The following is a 24,446-nucleotide window of genomic DNA, read 5'->3' on the forward strand; positions in this document are numbered from 1 at the left end:
TAGCCACCCAGCCCCCGGCCCATTTGAGATGCTGAGAACAGACCTGTGTCCCCATGTCCTGGAGCACCCAGAACACTCTGTGAAGAAGCAAGTCTTGGAAGGATTAAGTGACACCTCCGGGATACAGATGGCCAGAAAACGAAGTTCCCCTTTTGGAAAGTTCCAGTTTGGGTTTTAAAGAACAATTTTTTTTCCAAAATTGTATTGTAAAGAATTAGGTGGCAGGAAGTGATCTGTTGTGAAGTGATGAGGAGAGGTAATGAGAAGCCACTGTGGAAAGAAGCTGAGTGAATGAATTAGGAGACGGGTGGGCCTGTCCGGGAATTCCATGGTTCTACTTCAAGTTGGTGACTAAGAACTTCCAGGGACATCGGATTTCCCAACTTGTGTGTATCCATCTCCCTAACTAGAATATCCCAGAGGCCTTGTTTTGTGTCAGCAGCACCTCGCTTAGCTTAGCAAGAAGTAGATGCTAGAAGCTCAGGTTTGGCTCATAGCTAAACTCAACCCAAAATGCAGTGACTTCAAAGTCCGGATGTCTGAGCTTCCTGGGACATGCCCTAATGGAGTTTGTTGCTTCACTGTTCTAGAGGACAGAAGGCCAAGGCACGAGCCAGCCATGTTCTAGAAGGCCCTGTTCTAGACTTGGTTTCTTATAGTACCTTGATCTAGGGAACAAAAATAGCATCTTCCCTGAGTGCATTAACATTCCTTTTAATAAGCATAGCCAATCCTATTCAATCAGGGGATTGCACTATTCCAATCTGACCTCACCTTAACTCACTGTGTCTGCTGTGACCCTATTTCCAAATAAGGACCCCATGAAAGGGAATGGGAATTAAGACTTCAACAACAAAATGACTTTGAGAGGTCACGGAGAAGCCAAGGTAAATAAACCTTAAATAACTATTATATTTTTTGTGGCAAGTCGGTGAAAACAATATCCCCATTCACAGACAAATTATCATTTTAGAAGTAATTTATTTAAGAATTAAGATAAATTGTCTTCTTCCAAATGTCACCATAAAATACCAATATATGATATGAGTTTTATTATTTAATCCCATTTAGTAACTAAATGTCACTCTCTCAAGAATCAACATAGTCCCACATAAATAATGAGGGTCAATCAAATAACATTCAGTATTTTCTTCAAGGGGCAGCAAAGTTTAGTCTAGGGCAAAAGAAATATTAAATATTCACTTGTATAAGAGTGGGGGAGATGGTTATCAGCGCATCCTTGCATCTAGTAACACACCCACTCTAGAGGAGGGTTAAGCCATCTTAGAAGAGAGCCAACAAGAGCCTGGACATTGTTCTACTTATTGAATCCTATTCCTTGATCTTAGCTTCTTTATTACTGGCAACTCTAGACAGGGGTCTGTGTTCCTTTACTTAATGGCATTTGGCACTTGGTAGGACTGTGTGTGTCTGTCTGTCTGTCTGTCTGTCTGTCTGTCTGCCTGTCTGTCTGTGTCTGTGTCTGTGTGTCTGTGTCTGTGTCTATCTGTGTGTCTAGGTACTAGGGCTTGAATTCAGGGCCTGTTCCTTAGCTTTTTCCACTGATACTCTACCACTTGAGCCCCAGTTCCACTTTTGGCTTTTTTTGAGGTTAACAGGAGATAAGAGTTTCACGGACTTTGCTGCCCAGGCTGTCTTTGAATTCTGATCCTCAGATCTCAATTTCCTGAATAGCTAGCATTACAGGTATGAGTCACTGGTACCTGGCTGGACCACTTCCTTTTAAAGGTACATAAACTGGTTTCTGTAGGAGACAGAAGGCTCAAAAATGCCTGAAAGGAAGGAAAGCCATGCCTCTCAGGAGAAATGACTAAGAAGCAATTAGGCACTTTATCATTTCTCTTTCTGCCATGACAGCTTCAGCAGCTTCTGAGGACCACAGTCTTCTCTTTCCAAGTGGGGCAGCAGGAAGAGGCCAAGGACAAGCTCAGCTCCAGAGGAATCAAGTGACAGTCACCATTACAAGACCAGCTTTCGCACTGCCCAGTTCATGACAAAGATCGACACATGAACATCCAGCGTTAAATATCCAGCTGTAAATATCACTGTAAGCATTTCTTGCCTTAAAAACTCACACATTCTCAGCTTTACTACTGGTGTAAATTGCTACAACGTTTGAAACAAAGCTTCCAATGTCAGAAATTCTTATTTTTCGTAGTATTCAGAATTTTGAATTTATATGAATTAGCTTTTAGACACAGGTTACAAATTAATTCAGGCTCATTATGTAATTAAACATTTGATTTGGAGCACAAATTAGCATATTACACAGAGGCATATAATCTTATGAGACAAACTCTTTTAATCTGAATAAAGAAATTCACCATGGTAACAAATTGTCTGATCCATTCAATTAAGTATGTAATTCAAATGATTCTCCAAATTACCTAAAATGCAGCCATTATCAGATAGATATATCATACAACATATACATTGAACTGTTAAGATTTCTCCCCAAAATAATGAAGCAACATAAAAGGATAAGTTTAACTTTGGTTTCAAAAATATATAGAAAATAAAGAGCAAAGCTGAATTCTAAAAAAAAAAAAATACAAATGGTGAAATAATGACAAATTTGCTGAAACCAGCATCATAAGCCTTAACTTTTAAAAGTTAGGATTATGTGAAAATGATGCCTTTAATAAATTTTTAATCTTTGATAAAATGGGTCTGCCTCACAGCTTTCTACCTGGATATGGATTCAATGTAACTGCCAGGCACACTCTGTGTTAATCAATCCAAGGTCAGCAAGTACAACTTAACTTGCTACTTCAGGAGTAGAATTGGCACACAGTTGTCCACAGCTGTTTCTAATTAAGCCTTGATCCAATAATAACTTAATATTGTTTAAAGTTCTGGCAGTAATGACTTCAGGTAACCATTGATGTGCAAGATCAATCATTGAAAGTAACACTTCGGGCAAAGACCTGCTCAAATTAGAACCTGCGGAAAACACAAACGTGATTCAGTAGGTGGCACTATTCCCTAAGTCAGAGCTCTCCTCCTGTGTGACTTGTGTTCTCTCTATAAGACAATTAATTACCTTTATTAATTTCTTTCCTGGAATTCTGTGAATTACTATCAATATGCCAGCCTCAAATATATTTTCTGCCTTCTACTTTTTGAAGATACATATCCCATGTATAAAAAAAAGACAGTATTAGGACAAGGTACAAGAGTATATAACACTTTGATTTAATTTTGAACCCTTAATAATTAGCTGAGTTTAGTGTTATGAGTTACTTAAGAGCAAATTAATTCTCTATACCCATGAAAGAAACCCAATCTGACTTGACCTCTTCTGCTGAGATTAGCCAATGAGCTCATTTAAAATATATAAAGGAACCAGTAAGTGAGTTTCTCAATCATGGATGGCATCAGTAGCATTTGAACTGGATAATTCCATATCCCAGGGATTTTGAAATGTTTATCAGCACTCCTGGCCTCTACCCTCTGATAACCAGGAACATGGGCCTGTATGGCAACCAAAATATTCTTCCAACCATCATGAGACATCCCAGGGGAGGTGGGGATAAGGAGCAGCCCAAAACCATCAGTAAATGATTATTAAAAAGAGACTTCTGGCTTTGTTGACAAAGATTAAGCTATTCTGCTCCTTTCCTTTCTTCCCCTTTCAAGTGTATTTTTATTATCTTTAAGTAGTGTTAGGGGTTTCAACTCAACATGTCAGTTTGGGAGTACAATGCGTTCTTTCCAATAGCCATTCTTGTCACCCTTTCATCTGATTCCGAAGTTAATTCATGTGCACTGAGGAACATTTTGAAGCAAAAAAAAATGCACCAAGATAAATAAAAGCCATTAGCAAATCTCTATGATAATGCCTCTTCTTATTTCAAATGTTTCACCTGAACTTTCTGCATACATATGCAGATGGAGTAAAGAGAATACTATCTGCTTTATTAACATCTGCCCAGGTACCTGGCAGTACCAGTTTGTGAACATTTCTTTTCATCTCTAAATATGTGCCATATCATTAAATACTTTATTCAGCACACTTTAATGACAGCTTCATCTCCTTTGCAACACATATATCACACATTTTTAACTAACCTCTTATTTGGGAGGTTTTTTTAATATGATATCAAAGGTGATGCATATGATTTTATTATGCTTTTGAGATAATTTCCCACATGGAGCGATTTTGAGCACTAAGCTATTACAGTTCTGCCTGAACACAAAAGGAGCAAATGAGAGAAAGAAGAACAAAGGAGGAGGAAAACAACAAAGGAAAGGCAAAAGAAGACAGGGAGGGAAGAGAGAAAAGGCAAAAATAAAGAGATGGGTAAAAGGGGAAAGAGGAGAAGCTAAAGAAAAGGAGGAGAGAGCAATGGATGGGAGAGGGCTTGGTTTCCCTAGGGCTGATTCAGAAATGTACTTGACTGGCAAATCCCTGACTTCCTTTTTCCCAGGGCTTGACATGGTTCACGTGGTTTGTCTTCCCACCGAGATGATATGGCACTCCCTAGCCCACTGCTCAGAAAGCATACACTTCCAATTATTTTCCCTCCTTTAATTCTTCCCATGACTAGCACACCTTGGTAAAATGGCTACGTTAATCCAAAGTGAGAAATCTTGAAAACATTATGCTCAGTGAAAGGAGCCAGACACAAATGGCTACGTGTGACAGGATTCCATTTATATGGAATATACAGTGCAGGCAGATTCATAGAGACAGAAAGTAGATTAAACGTTGCCGGGGGCTGTAGAGAGACTGAATGGCAAGAGATTGCTTAATTGGAATGAAGTCTCCCTTGTAAGGTGGTGAATAGATGACCCAGCACTGAAAAGTGGGCAGGGTTATACACGATGAGCATAGGAAATGCTACACAATGATTCAATTCACACAGGCTAAAGTGATAAAAAAAAATTACACTAGGTATAAAAAAAGTCATCGATGAAACAATGAAAGAAGCATTTTTAAAAGCATTTGAGTTGAGCCGAGGGTATTATTTTGCTTTTAGATAAACAAAAGCAGATGTGAATAAAGGAGAAGCCACTACTTTATTGAGCATCAGCTACCTGTGGATACTCGCTCACCCAGCCACCCTGCCAAGTCCCTGCAACAGAGGATGGAAGAGAAACAAGGTTATGTTGCTCAAGTAAGGGAATTCCTGCAAGTACAAATGGAACATGCTCTGGTTCTCAAACCTCATAGCCGGGGATCAATGCGAGATTTACAGGGTGAATGAAATCCTTGATTGCGGCTTTGCCATATGCTAGCCTTGTACTTTAACTTGACACAAACAATCCATAGCCACAAAGAAAGAGGGAAAAGTCTGTCTGCTTGGGAAACATTTCTTGCCTCAAAGGAAGAAAAATGTCTCAGCATAAAAAGAAGTAGGGTAACTGGGTGCTGGTGGCTCATACCTCTAATCCCAGCTATGCAGGAGGCTGAGATCTGAGGATTATAGTGTAAAGCCAGCCTGGAGAGGAAAGTCTATGCCACTCATCTCCAGTGAACCAGCAAAAATCTGGAAGTGGAGGTGTGGCTCAAGTGGTAGAGCACTAGCCTTGAGCAAAAAAAAAAAAAAAAAAAGCTAAAGATGGCACTTAGGGCCTGCGTTCAAGCCAGGACTGGCAGCAAAGAAGAAGAAAGAGAAAGAGAAGGAGAGGAGGAGGAAAAAGAGGAAGAGAAGGATAAAATGACAGACAACACAATTCTAAGTCTTTCAGAAACAACAGTCCATACGAGCACAGAAAATCTTCCATATGTGCACAGAAAAGCTTCCATTTACCCCAAATAAGACATCATCAGCCAAAATAACTAGCTAGGTCATTGGAGCTGGAAAGGAATATCATGAAATATAAAACAGATACTGGGCACTGGTGGCTCACTCCTGTAATCCCAACTACTCAGGCGGCTGAGATCTGGAGGATCACAGTTTCTGCCCAGGCAGAAAAGTCCATGACACTCATCTTCAATTAATTGGCAGAAAGTGAGGCCGAAGGTGTAGCTGGCTCAACACTCCGTGAAAGTGCCTTTTTTTACCTTGTTAAACTAAAAGTACTGTTAGTTGGATGCTGGTGGCTCACATCTGTTATTCTACCTATTTAGGGTCACAGTCTTAAGCCAGGCCAGGCAGACAAATCTCAGAGACTCTTATCTCTAATTAACCAGCCAATAACAGAAGTAGAGGAATGACTGAAGTGGTAAAGCACTAGCCTTAAGCAAAAAAGCTAAGAGACAGCATGAGACCCTGAGTTCAAGTCCCAATACCAACACACACACACACACACACACACACACACAAACACACACACACACACTGTACCCATTGTCCCTAACAGCAAGGGGTTAATTCTGAGCACCAATATCTACTTCTTACAGCTTGGACAGAGCTCTGGAATCAATGTGACTTGACTGGCCAATCAAAAAATGCAGTGGTATCTCCCTATCCAGCTGTCATGGAGAAGAAGGCAGCTCTATTTTCAGAAGAACCATGGGACATCACATCATTCCAGTGGAGCTGTGTGGTCTGCACATTCACACCCCAAAGACCACCCTGCTTTGCTCCAGATACCACTCCCTGGGTGAAGCACTATATAAAATGCTTGCTGAGTACAGACGAACCCAGACGTGTACACATGCCATGCACTCACAGGATCAGGCATCCAAATAGCACAGAACGGGACAGGGAGAGATGCGAAGCGTGGGTAGGGGCAACTAATGGCACAGGGGACATTGCAGTGAGTGGAGATGGATCCTCAGTGCCGCAGGTTACACTGGAAGCCAAAGAGAGCCTGTGATTTAAGGACAGAGAAGGGCCATTGCATGAGATGCAGACATTATTAGATTACTAGAAACATGCTCCATTTGTGTGTGTTGGTTGTAACAGAATGAAGTCTGAAAACATCAGCATTGTAGCACAACGTTTCTACGAAAACTGCTAATAACCTTACCTCCCCAGATCAGTGCCCATTTTCTCTCTCTTTAAGTATGGGCTATGTCTTATTTACCACTTGCTCCTAATAGGTCCCTTCTGAGTGCAGGCTACAAGAAGACTCTCTTTCTTGCCTTGCCTCTCTCACATGCTGGTTCAGCAGAAGGAAGCTATCTATAACCTTATGGGGTGGCCCTTTCAGCAAAGAACTGAAAAACTCTGGTCCACAGCCAGCAAGGAGCTGAAGCCAGCAATCAAGAACTAGGGTGGGGGAAAGGATCAAATCCTGCCATCTACCTCCTGAGTGAACTTGGCGATGGTCCCTCCTCCCTCTGATGAGCTTTCAGCTGAGACCAGAGCCCCCAACAAAGCCTCACAGCACCCTCGGGACCTAAGGCCAGCTAAGCCACTGCCCATGAATCAGAACCTCAGAAGCCCTGGGACATAATGCATGCTTGTTGCTTTAAGTCCCTAATGCTGGTGGATTTTTTATTCAACAAACTATAAGTAGGAAAACAGCACTTTTTGATATCCACCTGGTTATCAGGTAAAAAGGAAAATTCAGAAACATAGTATCCCCCCACTTTAGACTTAGCCACGTACTAATATCCCCCAAACAAATTACCTATGTATGAAAATAGCTTCTTCTGCCTCTTTGTGTGAATGAAAGTGAATGGGCTGTTTACCCTCCATTTAAAAAAATCCATTAAAGATAGGCACACTTTGTCTTTGATTGAAATCTCCTGGCTGGAAATACTGAAGCCCTGGGGACACGGATTGACAAAGGAGACTATTAGTGCTGTTTGACCCTCTGAGAAAAGTTAGAACAAGATTCCCTTGAAATCCTTTAGCTGAAGACTATGATCAGCAACAGCACTGATGTTCTCAATGGAGAACACCGAGTAGCAGGTTCCAGAACCCGTGCCAACGTTTATCACATATCTTCATAAGTAAACATCTCTCTTGAAGAAATGGGCCATAAACTAAAGTCTATGCAGCAGAAAAATTCAACTCCCTTAAGGTAAATGACCATTTTCTACTACTGAGCTACAAGCTGCTCACAATGAAGGGGGGTTTGGGAATGCAAAGGAAAGAGAAGGGACTTTTTTTAAGTTTTTATACATTTGAGACCTTTAATACATTAAGCTCATGGATCTTTTCCTTCCATCACAAGTCCTCTACGAAGATCATCAATTTTCAGTGAAATAAAAGGGTAATGCCCTTATCTGATTCCTCCTCATCTATAGCTCTCTGTGTAACACATTTTAAATGATCCCAGGAACAAAAGAAAAGAGACAATAGAATGATTTCTGTCAAATCCTCTATGCATCTGGGTATGAGTAATAAGCAGCTTAATTGTGATGTGTGTTTTCACGAAAAGAACGCCAGGCCCTCACTTACCCTTCTATCAGTTTTTTTTTAACCATAAAACACAGTTGATTCCTCACAATAAAGATGATATTTATCTTTTACCGGAACTAGAGTTCTAATCAAGAATACTAAACCCTGTCTGATGGTTCCAATTAAATATTCATGTCTTACACATAATGTCTCCTGTATGCAGAGGAAGAACTGAACAAAGGCTTAAACTTATACCATTACACATTACACTGGGAAATGAATCAATCTCCAGGTGCTGACTTACAAAAATAAACACATTAGCAAGAAAATCAGCTGAATTCCAGGCTGCCCAGAAAAGAGAAAGGAGATGGACTTCTGGCCAATGACTCTGCTTCAATTATGGGGGCCATTTAAGTCTCTTAAACGCACACACAGAGTCACACTTTCTATAAGTCAAGAACTTTCCGTGCAAATTTACAACTAGAGACACAGCAAAGCAGCTGAAAGCTGTGCTGGATGAACTCTCCTTCAAGCAACTGACACATCTCACCAGAGGGTATGAATTCCCCAGCACATTAAGAAACCACAGTTTCTGAGAGGGGCAAACAAGTCCTGCGACCTGACAGAAGATAAGTAACAGCAATGATCCTCTGCTTCCACTGTCAAATCATAAAGAGGCCCCTGCCCTCTCTCTGGGAAGAAGGAAGGAAACAGTAGTGGTATTCAAATCACCAGGTGCGAAGGCTGGTGGGTGCATCTCATGTACAAGCGTGCGAATCAAAATGGTACTCGACTTTAATCCACGTGGGCTTTCTTTATGCGTTTATCACGAGAGCCTGGCTAGAAATCCCTGCTCATCAACAAGGTCCCCAAAGGCATCTCGCAGAGCTGGCACCCATCCTCTGGGCATTCACTAGCATCTCAATTGACTTTTGAGTCATTCATGAACCAGAACTGGAGAAGAAATAAGACAGACACTCTGTGGCCTAAAGTTCCAGGTCCTATAAGGTCATTGCACTGTTTTTTAGTTGCATAACTCCCTCTCCACCCCCCCTCCACCCCCCCACACACACTCAGCCAAACAAAACACGGATGCTGTTTGAGTCAGAAAGTATTTCATTGGTTCCCACACTCTCTTCCCACATTGCCAGTATATCTGATCTCACTTTGAAAATCCAGGTAGTTCTGAGCAAGCGGACTCCATATCCAGCGCTACCATAAAACAAACATCCCAAAGAAGTGCTTTCCATCACCAGGCCTCAGTGATTGGTTATCAGCTGGGCAAAGGATGTAACTGAATCGGAAGAGTTTCAGTGATTGTTTTGGACAGAGTACAGGCATCAGGGAAGAAACAAAAAGTCAGAAGAAACAGATTAAAGAAAGATGATGAGGATGGAAAAGGAAAGGTAGAAGAGGAAAAGTTCTGAAGGAGAGGAGAAAGGCAATAAAGGGGAATGAAAGAAATATGGCTTCCCTCCGGCAAACACTCTCTTGGAATACATGTATTACTAATCTTGCTTCAGTATCATTGTGGAGGTACTTAGCCTATCTTTAGCCATGCTTAAAGAAGGAAGGATGCAGTGTCCCAAATGTCACTTTCTTCACAATGATGGCATAACTATCAATGAGTCAAATGCTAAACACCCCACATTAATAAGCCAGGTGGAGAAGCTATGTCTCCTACAAACATAATGGAAATACATTTTGCGACACCCACAAAAATCCAGAATTTTGCATAATTTAGGCAGAGTTGATTGTTCTTTCTCTTTCTGGAACATGCACCACAATCTATTAAACAAGGAAAGCAAGTTTGTGAATCTAAATGCCTCTGCACTGAGAAAGTCCTTTTTCCTGCAAAGTCAGACCCAACTGGAGACCCACTGTGGCTAAAACAATTGGTTTGGAGTTATTCATAAGGCATAAGCTATGTGAGCCACCTCTCACTTTAAGTCTTTCATATTCTCATACGCCATATGACTGGGGTGGGGAGTGTTTGGAGAACTTGGGGTTGTGCCAGGACCTCACACATGCTAGGTAAATGCTCTACCCCATGAGCCATATCCCCAGCCCAGAGTTTCTTCCCTTTCCTTTACTATGATGTATTCAGGAAGAATAGTGTTGCCGAATCAGTTGGCTCCCTAATGAAGAAAGCACATTTTAATCTTGCTTTTGTATCAATGTGTCCCAATGTTACTTGGTCTAATAGGTCAAGACTTTCTCACCCACCGTTTATGGTTGCTCTAGCTCAGAATATCTGACCTGGCCTTGTTACTTTTTTCTCCTAAAACAACCAAAGGTATCCACAAATGAGTTTAGTATATTCTCCTACCAAACAAAGGGCCACCTCTTGACCATCTCTCTAGCTCCGCATCCACAGCTATCAGTGCCAAAATATTCTTTGTAGATCCCAGAAAGTACATAAAAGAATCATATGTGTTGGGTATAGAATATCAGGATTTCTATCAGTAATTATTTTTATCTTCAAAACTATGCAATAAATTCAGCACTTCCAATGCTACAAATAGATGGCTACAAATAAATGATACATATAGGATAATTTCTAAATGTACACAGAAGCAAACAGCAACCAAAAAAATTAGTGGAGCTGTTATGAACTTCTTTCTGTTGGGATAGGATCTTTTCTAGCTCATTCTGGGATGAAAATTGATAATCCAACTGATCTGCTAAGAAGTTAGCAATGTGGAAGTGGAGCTCAAGGGGTAGAGCACCAGCCATGAGAGAAAAAGTTGAACTCTATGAGGTCCTGAGTTCAAGTCCTAGTCTCAGCACACACACAATGAAGGAAGTCACCAGAGCAATACTGAAACTACCAAAGCCATTTAGAATTGGGCTTTATGTCTAATGCTGTTTAGGAAAAGCTTTGTACAAACTAAGCTATAAAAAGCCATCGCCATCAATAAGAGACTCTGTAATATTGTTTCTTTCTGATTCAACTTATTCAAAATATTCCATTTTGTTTGAAAATATACATGTAAAAATAATTAGTACATAGACTCAAACTAATAGTTGATATACTTATACAATATAATGTACAATATAGAATAGCTATAGGTATTACAAAAATCTCTAATGTATTTAGATATATGATAATAAATATATTGATAATCTAACTAGTATTCAGTTTTTAAAGGCCCATATAATTTAAAAAGACATAATGTGTAGGCTCCTTCGGATGGGATCTTAGTGACCATGAAAGAATAAACAAAGATTGCATTGTTCTAATGGGTTTCTTCATATCCTCCCCTTTGCTGCTGTTCGTCTCAGAATGAGGGAAGTAGAAATGTGACACGGGGAGGCAGCCCCCTCTCTATTCTTCCACTGAAAAGAGGTGACCTTTGCTAAGAAGGAAAACTAAAATTAAGAGTTTGTTGGCATAATAATTATGAATACATTGATTTTTTTCCCAAGAAAACATTTTTCATAACCATCAAGTTCAGTCTTTGGGGTTTTTGTTTGTTTGTCATATAGAAAATGAATTCTGAGGGCCCTGAAGCTATCATCCTGTAATGTTTCCCTATAGCCCAAGACCACTGGGGGAGAGGTTGCAAGGACAAGTCAGGAACAGACTTCAGGAAACAGGTAAGTGAGGAAGAAGACAGAACCGATGAGACACCAAGGTGGGCTTGGCATGAACTAGCAAACTCTCTGATGAGAAAAATGTGTGTGTGCATGTGTGTGTGTGTGTGTGTGTGTGTGTGAGAGAGAGAGAGAGAGAGAGAGAGAGAAAGAGAGAATGTGTATATGTGATAGAGAAGGTGTGGTGCATGTGTGTGTTTGTGAGAAAGTGTGTGTATGTGTGACAGAGAGACAAGTGGTGTGTGTGTGTGTGTGTGTGTGTGTGTGTGTGTGTGTGCATGAGTCTGTCCTGGGGCTTGACCTGGGGGCTATCCCTGAGCTTTTTTGCTCAAGGCTAGCACTTTAAGCCACAGTTCCACTTCTGGCTTTTTCTAAGTAGTTAATTGGAGATAAATGTCTTATGGATTTTCCTGCCCAGGCTGGTTTCAAACTGCAGTCCTCAGATCTCAGCCTCTAGAGTAGCTAGGATTACAGGTATGAGCTAACTGCACCCACCCATGAACATCTTTCCATAGGAAAACTCCTTTGTGATAAAGGATGGTACCTCTCCTACCCTGTCAAATATTAGACATAAAGTCATTCTATCACTGCTTCTCAGTATCATGGGGTAGGGGAGGGATGGATGAGAATCTTGAGAGAGATTGATGAAGATGCACTATATTGATTAACTGCTTTGTTCAATTGCTTAAAGATAATGAAAATTAAAAAAAATAACAGAGCATACACAAATCGATCAACAAAGACAATTTACATTGGTGGCTTCTTTAGCTCAGAAGGTAACTTTCCCAGTTCCCATGAAAATAAATTTCATGTGCGCCTTTCAGTTCCTGAGCAAATGATTTTATAATCTCTGGATTTGGCTTATGAAGATGCCTGCTGACTCATAAATGCCAATCTGACTAATGTCTCATTTAAAAAACTCGGTATGTGCAGAAGCCCAGACATCATTTCTTTTGCCAAAAAAGTGAATGAATAATATTTTCGGAAACAACAAAGAAATGAACAACCAGCACCTGTGGTAACAGTGGTTTTTGTATCCTTCCCTGTGGGTCATTTGGAGCTGAAACACCCAGAGAAGTCATAAGAAGTAACTCTTCTGATTTAAAAGCATTTTGTGACCTTTTTAGGACCAGAGATATAACTGTCACATTCACACCTACATCTTATTGGTCAGCACATTGGTTTATAGTCCACTGACCTTTATACTCAATCCAAAATGGGCTACATTTCAAGAGCAATCGTATTTTATTTATATCACAATACACTTGCCAAAAGTGTGAAGTACTTTATAAATATCTCTTTAACCTTAAAAGAAACTTAACTATGGCTGTTTCAACCCAAGCTAAAGATATTTTAAAATGGAAAGCTTAAATGGTTGGAAAGGTTTTCACCGTTCAGAGAGGGCTCCTGGAGAAAGATGGCAAATGGATTTTAAATCTACATTCTCTCCTTCCTCAGCTCCACTAGACTCATAATGGGGAATTTAAGTTATACACAGAAAGGAAGGACGGAGTGAAGGGAAGTGGGCTACGAAAATAACAGAGCTTGTAGGGAAAGATTGAGGAGTTGTTAGAAAGCCCACTGACGCTACACAGGGGCCACATCTTCCAACACAAGTTAATAAAGTTTTACACTTACAACCTCTCTATCTGTAACATGCATCCTTATTTCTCATCCTTATTTCCCTATGAAGAAGTTGAGATTTTTACTTAAGCTTGCCTGAGCTACAAAGAAACAAGACCGCTGAAATTGAAAGACATACGTGAACATTCAACTGGATCGGCTAGGAGGAAAATCAACACAGGAATGATAACCATGAAATTCCAGAGCACCATACACAAAGGGGAAATAAAGAAAGCTTCCAGAAGTATGAGAGAAAACTGTCACAAAGGAACACGAATCCAAATCCAATTTTCTCCAAAGTAACTCGGAATCTTCACAATTTTCGACAGGAAATATTTTCAGCCTGTGTTAGCCAGCTATTCGCTGCTGTAACAAATACCAGATATATTCACATACTGAAAGGTTTATTAAGGTTTATTGTGACTCACCGTTTTGGAGTCTCTTTCTACAACTTGTTGACCCTTCTGCCTTTGGGCTGATGGTAAGACAGCATGGAAGGCAGCATGCCAGGGAACAGAACTGCACGTATCATGGCCCACGAGTGACAGAGACCAGCCTCCTACATCCCCCATCAGAAACACATGCCAAGGATCTAAAAATCTCCCACAAGGGCCCTCTTGTTAAAGTTCTCATCGCTTTCTGAGAGCACCATGATGAGTATCAAGCCTGACCTAAGCCAATCTTTGAGGATGCACTTTACATCTACAATATAGGATAATCTAGATCTTATATTTTTACCTTCAAAAGGTGTGGATCGGAGGAGGAAATGTTCAGAGCTATCAATCATGCACAGATGTGCTTCCACATAACAAGGGAGTAAATGAAATAAAGGAAGAAAACAGAGGATATCCAACTCCAACAGGAACAGAGAGACATGCCCAAAATACGGCAAGGAAAATGGCCTACCGGCAGAGAGTCTACTCTGGAAAAGGACACAGGACTTGGAGAGATTGCTAGCAGGAAATGAGAGAGAATATTCTCTCTCCCATGCCTGAGTCCTTGGCTATTGCTAGATATTCTCCCAAGCATTAGAAGATGGTCAAAACATTTGAGGTAATCTATCACTCTATCGATTCTAAAAATGATGCCTACTGCTTTTGACTTTACAAGACATGAAATAAAATCATGGTACATGGATGGGACTTCAGTTATCACTTAAATGATGACTTATCCAAACTTCCAGAAGTGATTTTGTAAGGAAGATAGGGAAAATAAAGTAGCCAGGCTAGTAATAGATCCGAATCCCCACCTAACAAAATCCAAGGCCAAAATATGATTTTAAATGGGTAAGAAAGCATAGCAATGGAAATATGAAGGCACACATAAAGAGATAATTTAAACATTTTAGTTTTTCATTATCATTTCATGTTTTTATCTCTGCAACTCCTACTTCAATGAAAATGAAAACTTAAGGAAAAAAGTCACAAAAAATAGGAGGCTTCCGGGCGCTGGTGGCCCACACCTGTAATCCTAGCTACTCAGGAGGCTGAGATCTGAGGATCAGAGTTCAAAGCCAGCTTGGGCAGGAAAGACAGTGAGACTCTTACCTCCAATAAACCACTCAGAAAAGAGGAAGTGGCACTGTGGCTCAAGTGGTAGAGTGCTAGCCTAGAGCTGAAGAGCTGAGGGACAGCACCCAGGCCCAGAGTTCAAGCCCCAAGACTGACAAAAAAAAATGAGGCTATCTTTGGTCTAGAGTATCTAATGCTGCTTGATTTAATGCGCAGTTTTTTTTCACATAACAAACACTAAAGTAAAGTAGGTTTAAAATAGCAGGTAAATAGTTGCTCTAAAATTTAGTTTCCTTCATGCAGATGCCTCAAATATACAAGACAAATGGGGCAGCAAGAAATGACATAAACAATGTTGATTCCAAAATAAATAAATGTTAAAGGATTTTATCTTTTTTTTTCAAGTTCACTTCTTAGCCAAGCACTGGTTGCTCAAGCCTGTGATCCTAGCTACACAGGGGGCTGAGATCTGAAAATCAGTTCAAAGCCAGTGTGGGCAGGCAAGTCCATGAGACTCCATGTCCAATTAACCAACAGAAGACAAAAAAACAAAAAACAAAACAGAAGTGGAGGTGTGGCTCAAATGGTAGAGTGCCAGCCTTGAGTATAAAAGCCAACTGAACACAATAAGTTTTGCACCAAGTACTGGTGAACACACATGCACACACACACACACACACACACACTTATACAACACAAATGTTCAAATATTATATTTGAATAAATAAGACTTTAATTTTGAAGTTATTGTAGCCTCGTTAGAGTCTCTAAGAAGTTATACCACCTCTGCTAGAAGCCATAAAGCACATTATTAATTGGTTTTCTGTGTGGTGTTGCTGTGGGTTGCCAAACTATTCAAGACTACCACACAGGAACTATATTTTATCCACAGAATTAATCCAGGAAAACATGCAGAATTAACATATTTTCCAAATAAATAATCCCTCTATTCAAATAATAATGAAACTTAATTTTCAGAACTAAACCAACGAATTGTTTCAAAAGACAAACTGTCCAAACAGCAAATAATGAGGAAAACAACTATCGAGGTAGTTCTCTCAGACAAACACATTATACTCAGTATTTTCTGTGCTACTTTCAAAATTAAGTTTAAAGCTTCTGTGGGGTATGAACAGCAAAGTATATATATATTCACAGTTGCTATGATATTAATGTGAAGGATTTTTAACAAACATGTTAGAATATGCACAGCACTGGACCATGAACCACATGAACCTCATGATCTATGTTCTATATGAGATTTTAAGGTATATCTTATTTCACAATAAAATTGATAAATATATGAATAAAACAAAGAATCTGTCTTTGATCAGAAAACAGAGGAATCCGCCCTCCCCATTTTTCTCCTTTTAGTAGTTTTCTGAGTTCCAGAAAAACATTCTTAACCTAAACTACCAAATGATAATAAACATTATGTATAAGAATATTATAAACTTACTATAACATTTTATCTCTGTTTCCACAGGTCCTGTGTATATAGACTGAACCTACTACAGATCAAAAACATTTAAAAAAAAAACCAAATGCATCTGGCTTGAATCCTACATTTTGCTGTCATTAGTTCCTAAACAATGCAAAATAACTGTTTATATAGCACTTTTATTGTGTCAGATGTCATAAACGATCTTGAGATCATTCAAAGTATTCAGAAGCATGCATATAGGTTATATACTAATACTCTGCCTTCTTCATAAAGAGACTTGAACACCTCGGATGTTGCTATTCGTGGGAATCTTGGAAGCAATTCTCCACAGACAGTGAGAGACGACTGTGAAACTTCTTTCATCTCTAAACTTTCCCTGCTAGAAGGTAACCATCTGTAGTAAACTGAATTAGAATCAAGTTCCTAGACTATGTAAATGCTACCTTATAAGAATGAAGGTTCAGTATAGATTTGATGGAGGATAGATTTAAGATGGAGGCTCATCCTGGATTACTGAGGGGCACTAACTGCAATCACTTAAAAGAGAGGAAAAGGCAGATGGCCCTGATGGGAAGAAGGCAAGGTGATCAGCGAGGCACACACAGCCTGGAATGGTATCTGCCACACGCCATGGAAAGCCGGGAGAATTCTCATCAGCTTCTGAAGGCAAAGAAGGGAGCCTCTGGCTCTTCTGTGATTTCTACCCAGTGGTACTGGTTCTACATTTATATTTTCCAGACCCTTAAGAGAGTCTACTTCTTTCTTTATAATGCCACCAATTTTTCCACTAACTAGCCTTCAGAAAACTAGTGACATCCTTTCAAAAGCATTTGGGTAAGTCTGTGATTAGTAATGCTGAGCCTCTCTGACACCAGGTAAATTTCCCACAAACTAGATGGCAAAAGGTCCCCGAAACTGTGAACATTTTGACTGGGGCAGAAACAAGGGTCTCATTGACTCACATTATGGAGGCCAGTTTCCAAAACAGTCCTTACAACAAAATTTCTTAGAATTTTCTGAAAACAAGCTTTTCATGTTCAAAACCTTTTCCTTTCATGATTAGTGTTTGTTCAACACTAAGCATTTAGAAAATGAAGCTGTGTGCTAATAGCTCATGCCTGTCATCCTACCTTCTCAGAAGGCTGAGAGCTGAGGATTGTAGTTCCAAGCCAGCCTAGGCAGGAAAAGCCCATGAGCCTCATATTTCCATTTAACCACCAAAAAACTTGACGTGAAGCTGTGGCACAAGTGGTAGAGCACTAGCCTTGAGCAAAATAGAAAAAAAGCTGAGGGAGAGTGTCTAGGGCCTAAGTTCAAGCCCCAGGACCAGCACCACAAAAGAAAAAACATTAGAAAATGGAAGTAAACTAAAAGTAAAATAAAAAATTGTATCCATATCTTATCCAGACATTACTTCTGTTTGTATTTCAGAATACATTTATCCTGCATTCTGTTAAAAATGCCCATGTATAATTATTTTATTTTCACATTATTTTTGAGATCCTCTTATAACATTTAATCCAGATAATATATTATGAACATTTTCTCTATCAATATAATTTCTCCAATAGAGGGATGCCTGTATTCTTCTATAGTATTGTTAAGCAGAAACTTTATAAAAAACCTTTTCAGATGTCTGGATGATCTCAGCAATTTTTGTAACTGAATCTTTTTTTGTGTGTGGGGGGTCTGGTCATGGGCCTGAACTCTGGCCCTGAGCGCTGTTCCTCAGCTCTTCAGCTCAAGGCTAGCGCTCTACCACTTGAGCCACAGCACCACTTCTGGCTTTTTTTTCTGCTTATGTGGTGCTGAAGAATCGAACTCAGGGCCTCATGCGTGCAAGGCAAGTGCTCTACCACTGAGCCACCTTCCCAGCCCCTGTAACTGAATCTTTACTGATCTTCCAAGGGTGTCCAAAGGCAAGAAGACCAACATAGTCAGTGACATGACCAAGTTGGAGAATCAGGAATATAAGGCTTTGACACTGGCACAAAGGTTAAGCTTTCAGATCCAAACTTACTCATGGGAGTAAAATGATCATTGATAGTCAAGTGAGAGAGGGGCACTGTGGGACACCTGGAAATAAATACCTGGACAGTTTCAAGGGTTCCCAGAGATTCCATGGCTCCGCTGCTCCCATGGAGAGGGTGACCCCAGACTCAACAAGCATTAACTGAGTGTTAACTCACCCTGGCAAACTAGAGAAGTGAGCTGGAATGATCCCCAGGGCTGTAAGCACTCTTATCAGCACCACGAAACTGGGCGTGGCCTCTGTGGAATGTGTTTTGTACAACACTCACATGACCACAGAGGAACTCAACAGGCACTGTGTGCATGGGGTGTCTGTGTGTGTGTGTGTGTGTGTGTGTGTGTGTGTGTCCCCTTGATTGTGTCCCATACTTCTTGATTTTTGTAAGAATAAATGAAATTCTACTTGCAATTAGGGTATGTCTTTGAGCCTCGGGCCTCTGGATGAAAATGTGGATTTGCTAATCCTATCTGTCTCTGTCTGGCTTTGTTTCCTAAGCTTCTGAGGTCTTCTGCACAGCAAGGGGAATTATTGGCAGAGTGAGGAAATAATCTGAACATTGGGCAAAAAAAAATTGCAAAACTATTCATCTAACAAAGGATTAACATCCCGAATATATGAGAAACTTAAAAAACCCAGTGACAAAAAGTAATCCAATTAGATGTGGGCAGAGGCTATGAATAGACATTTCTCAAAAGAAGAAATTTAAATGGCCTAACATATTTATGAAGCAATGTTCTATTGCATTAGCTGTCAGGGAAATATTAGTCGACACCACAGGGTAACAAATTCTGGTGAGGGTATGGAGAAATGGAAACTCAGACACTGTTGACCGAAATGTGAATCATATAGCCTTGAGCTGAAGAGCTTAGGGACAACGCCCAGGCCCAGAGTTCAAGCCCCACAACCAACAACAACAACAACCACAAAAAGAAATGTGAATCATATAGCCATTACACAGAATAGTAAAGAAGTTCCTCAAGATCTACTATATGGTACAGTTTGCTATTTCTGGCCATATATCTAAAGAAAATAATGACAGTATGTAAGAAGATACCTACCTGCACACCATATATGTTGCTCCAATATTCACAATAGCTAAGACATAGAATCAGCTTAGATGCTCATCAGTGGATGAATGGAAAATATGTGATATATGCATGTAATGAAATATTGTTCTGCCACAGAAATATTCTATCTTATTCTTTGCAGCAAATGGATGGAACAAGAGGAATTTGGTGAATTGAAACAAGTCACACACAGAAAGGAAAGTAGTAGACGTGCTCTGCCTCTGTGGGTTGGAATTCAGTGTTTCCCCCAAAAAGCTCATGTTGAAGGCTTGTTCCCAGGTAATGGCATTACAGAGAGGTAATGAAAACTTTTAGAAGTATGCCATTAACATTGAGAATTGGAGACTCTCTCTCTCTCTCTCTCTCTCTCTCTCTCTCTCTCTCTCTTGAGCATAGTGCGGTGTCTCCATTGTTGGGGAAAGATGTTGCAATCTAATGAAAGTGACCACAAGTTCAAATTCAGACTACGAAGGGTCAATTACTCACTGAGTGACATAAAACAGGCTAAGAAATTCTGCCATGCTTCAGCTGGCTCATCTGCACTATGGATCTGCCTATGGTTATTAAACCATTGAGTTGTCACGAGGAAGGAGTTCTACACCGTGAAACCAAATGTATTCAAAGTGTTTCCTGTCTAGGTGTGCGTGGCTCACTCCTATAATCCTAGCTACACATGAGGCCCAGATCTAAGGATCCTTGTTTGAAGCCAGTCCAGCCAGGAAAGCCTGTAAGACTCATCTCCAATTAACCACCAAAAAAGCTGGAAATGGAGCTGTGGCTCAAGTGGAAGAACACTAGCAATGTCCCTCAGGAACAGTACTGAGGCCCTGAGTTCAAGGCCCAGAATTAGCACCAATAATAATAAATAAATACATAAATAAAAAGTGTGTCATGTATTAACAAACATCTATGCCCCAGCATCATTATTTCTGTATTAGCAATTTCATTATCATTGATCATTAGCATTATTTTAGGAGGGTCTGGGAACTCTGGACTATAAACTCGGAAGTGAGTTGATGTAAAACCGGACAGCACCCCTAAAGGATGTGGTGAGATGCACCAGGCACCCGTCTAGTTCTTCCTTCAAAGACTGTGTCCTCTCTATGGTGGCAAATCCATTTTGATCCCCACCCCCACCCCCTGCCCATAAGCCTTCACACCATTTCCACCCCACCCTCCACCTCCCAGGGTATGTGTCCTTTTAGATCACATGTAATATAACTCTTATCACACAAAACTATGGTTCGTGTCTTCAAGCTCTAAACACAGTCCACCTCAACAAAACTTACACTGTGCATTTTAAAGCGCATGCTACTATTCTCCACCATGGAGCTGAGTACCAGAACTAATGTGCCAGGAACTTGCCTGCCCGCAGATATGCTGATACACACCCACGTTTTAGAAGTGGTTGTGACTTATTTATTTGGGCACTCATCTTATTCCTCCTACTTGGCTGTACATTGCACCCGCTTTGATCCCTTTCTTCATGACCGCCACACTCAGGGTAAATCTTCAGTGAGTATTAATTCCAGAAATGTTTGCTGTTGCAATGAGGCCACCCAGCTCTGTGGACAGAACTAGGCATGAGAGAGATGTGACAAGTCATCTTCACTGCAGAAAAATTGTACCCAGCTCCTCGGAGTCAAAACAGCTCCAACATGAGAGCTACTAGGATGCAGTGGTTGGTACGGTTAAATAACTGCACTCCAGGAAGAAAAAAAAAAGTGGCAGCAATAGAGGAGAATTCACAAAGACCCAGCTGCCCAAAACATGAATAGCTTGGCAAGTCTATCCCGCTAGGACCCACTGAGAATACAGATCAGAGGGAAATGAGAAATCTGAGATGAGCGAGGGTCTCTGTGGTACTAACCAAAGCCCATTTTCCACTCCCCTTTCCTTCTCTTCTTCCTGCCTCTTTCCTTCCCCAACCTCAAAGTTATGCAAGCAACCTAAGAACTATTAGAGGGAGAAAAAAGAAAAATAAGGAGAATATATTCTGTATAAAGCTGGAGGGTCCCAAATCCCAGGCCTGGCAGCTGGACCAGGCATACATTGTGTTCATTCTTCACACGGGAATCCCTTCTGCAGCTGGTATCTTGTGAGCTAAGTTTCTCACTGGCAAGGATCAGAGGGGAAACACTGGACTTTGTTCTTGAAGATGATTGGGGGTTGGAGAGAGGATGGATTGGGGACGGTATGGTAATTTGAAACAGAAATGCCAAGCTTCCAAAATCTAACCATTTCTTTAAAACAAAGGACTACGATTTTGAACACAGGCATGATACTGTCCTTGAAAATGGAGGAGAGTAATTCCAGTCCATCTGTAGTTAAAATTTAAAGGCATCAGGTTGGTAATATACAGTTTGGAGACCCACACGATGAGGGTTTTCTTCCTTCAGATCAGATGATAATGTGAGAAAGGACCTCAAGTGGTGTTGGCTCAGATCCCAGACTCCAGGATAACAATTATCCATGCCTGGAACCTCCTCTTCACAATTTCTAGGGATGGAGAGTTCATAAATTTTTATAGCCCAGTGAAATGTGGTTTTCACCTTGAATGCAGAAGCCTTTCCTGTATCCAGCTGAAATCACTGCTGATGTCCCTTTGTCTAGCTGGACCACACACACACACACACACACACACACACACACACACACACTGGTGCCTCCTCTGGCATCCCCTCCTGGGCTCCTATTCTCTGTTTTTGTCAATGTCCTTTTATAAGCAAGATAAAGGAACACAACTTAAAGCAATACATAGGGGGAAAAAGTCCATGAATCTTGAACTCTAAATTCCTTGTCAGAAAAATGATGGTTTTCATTCCACTACCAAATATTTATCTCTCAGTCTCTTTTCCTCTCTGTCTCTATATCTATCACTCTGTGTATGTCTCTTTCTATATCTGTCTCTCTGTCTCTGTCTCTTATCTCTGTTTCTCTATATCTGTTCATCTCTCTGTCTCTAGCTCTGTCTCTATTGTTCTGTTTGTCCTCTCCCAACACACACACACACAAACTCATCTTTATACTGCTAAGTTTTTTGCTCTGTGCTGTGGCTATTTATTTATCTCCTTCTCATTTAAAGCACACCTACAGATTTGATCGAACTAAATTCTCCTTATTCTTGTCCCTACCGACTTCATCTTGGGTTGAGACATCATCTCTGATAGGAAGAGAATTCAGAATGACGTTAGGAAATCTTCCGAAGGGTGTTCAATACATTCCATCTCATATCACTTTCTAATGTAATGAGGAAGGAAGGAAGGAAGAGAAAGAAAGAGACAGAAATAGAGAAAGAGGCAGAAATAGAGAAAGAGAGAAAAGGAAGGAAGGAAGGAAAGAAGGAAGGAAGGAAGGAAGGAAGGAAGGAAGGAAGGAAGGAAGGAAGGAAGGAAGGAAAGAAGGAAAGAAGGAAGGAAGGAGGGAGTAGGTTTCCTCACCAATTAGGGCTTACTACCTGCATTTCCTCCTCCGCTGTTTCTAAAGTAGCAGTAGAATTCCACAACTGGGTCTTTCCCAGTCTTGGCCCTAGCCCCTGCATGTGGCACAGAGTGAACTTTCAGTCAGCATCTGCAGGATGAATGAATGTGTGAGGTTTTAAGCATAACCACTGTCACCCCAAATTGCTGGAGATCCAACCTGACCACAGCTATGCAAGGACTGTTCCCTGACAATAAGCAGTAGGGAAAGGAATGGATCCACACGGTTTTAAAAGAAATCCATATGCAAATAAATGTGCTTTTCCCTTTTCCCCCTTATTATCTTTTCTTCTATTCAAAAATTTCTGATGGAATATACATAAAACATATTCTATTAACTCTAAACCTCCTCTATCCACCAACTCAAGGAAAAAAAAAAACCACAACAAAATAAAGACTAAGAATAGCATAGAAAAAAGAATCCAATAGCATACCCAAACATACATTTTGTTTCCAGTTTTGTCTCCATGTCAGCATTGTAGTTTGCATGAATGAAAAATGCCTTTTTTTTTTTTTAGATACTGAGGCATGAATATTAGAAGGATTCTTGAAAGTGGAAACAAAGCAAATATGCAAAATTGTCCCCAAAGGACAATTAATTGTTAAACCACTTTAGGGGCTGCTGGTATAGTTTCATTTTTTTGTTTGTTTGTCTTCCATAAGGTAGGCTTTATTTAGATTGCAAGGGAGGGCTTCTCACTATGGATAAAATTTTCCCTATGAAATGCAAATCCAGTTCAATACAGCTATTGAAAATGCAGCAAATATACTATTCTATTCACACATACTAAAATCTGTGTGGTTAACGTGTCCTCCCCCAAATGACAAGAGTGTTATATCATTTAGATATGAATTCATACTGCTATCACTCAATGAGCTTATTTGGTTGTCTGTTTTATATCTGCATCCTTAAAAATGAACAGCCTTGTGAAGCAAAGACTCTTGAGGACAGGCCCACATTCTTGAGTCTGGCCATGTGCCCCGTACTCTTGAGGACAGGCCCACATTCTTGAGTCTGGCCATGTGCCCCGTACTCTTGAGGACAGGCCCACATTCTTGAGTCTGGCCATGTGCCCCGTACCTTGCATCCGCTGTGGGTCCTCATCTTCAGCGATGTGGTGGTGCATAGCTCTATGGCCTCTGGCTCGTGGAAGATGACTGCGGGGAGAGGTTCTTTTTTCAGTGTGAGGACATTCAATTTAGACTTCAGCATGGTCTGAAAGTGCTAAAACACAGAAAAAGAACACTGAGTTAAAAAACACTAGACTGGGCCATGATGCAAGCGTACATCGAACTTTAGCAAAATCCTTAGCATATTGGCAGTGTTTTAGTAATCGAGGCCAAGAGATGTTACTAAATGCAGAGGGTACGATTCTATCAAAATGACAAACATATCAAAACATAACTGAGGCAGACATCTAACCCCCAA

The 24,446-nt window shown here is 40.5% G+C and overlaps 1 protein-coding gene across 1 annotated transcript in view; it reads right to left on the reverse strand.

The window, feature by feature from the left end:
- Nucleotides 1–24,446, reverse strand: part of Pid1 (phosphotyrosine interaction domain containing 1) — a 234,870-nt gene that overhangs the window by 95,123 nt on the left and 115,301 nt on the right. The window contains exon 2 of the mRNA XM_013025826.1: nucleotides 24,099–24,242. Coding sequence (XP_012881280.1) covers nucleotides 24,099–24,242 — 144 coding nt within the window. The remainder of the gene's footprint in view (nucleotides 1–24,098; nucleotides 24,243–24,446) is intronic.

This window comes from Dipodomys ordii, unplaced genomic scaffold (assembly GCF_000151885.1).
Source record: "Dipodomys ordii isolate 6190 unplaced genomic scaffold, Dord_2.0 Scaffold1, whole genome shotgun sequence".
Taxonomy (NCBI): Eukaryota; Metazoa; Chordata; class Mammalia; order Rodentia; family Heteromyidae; genus Dipodomys; species Dipodomys ordii.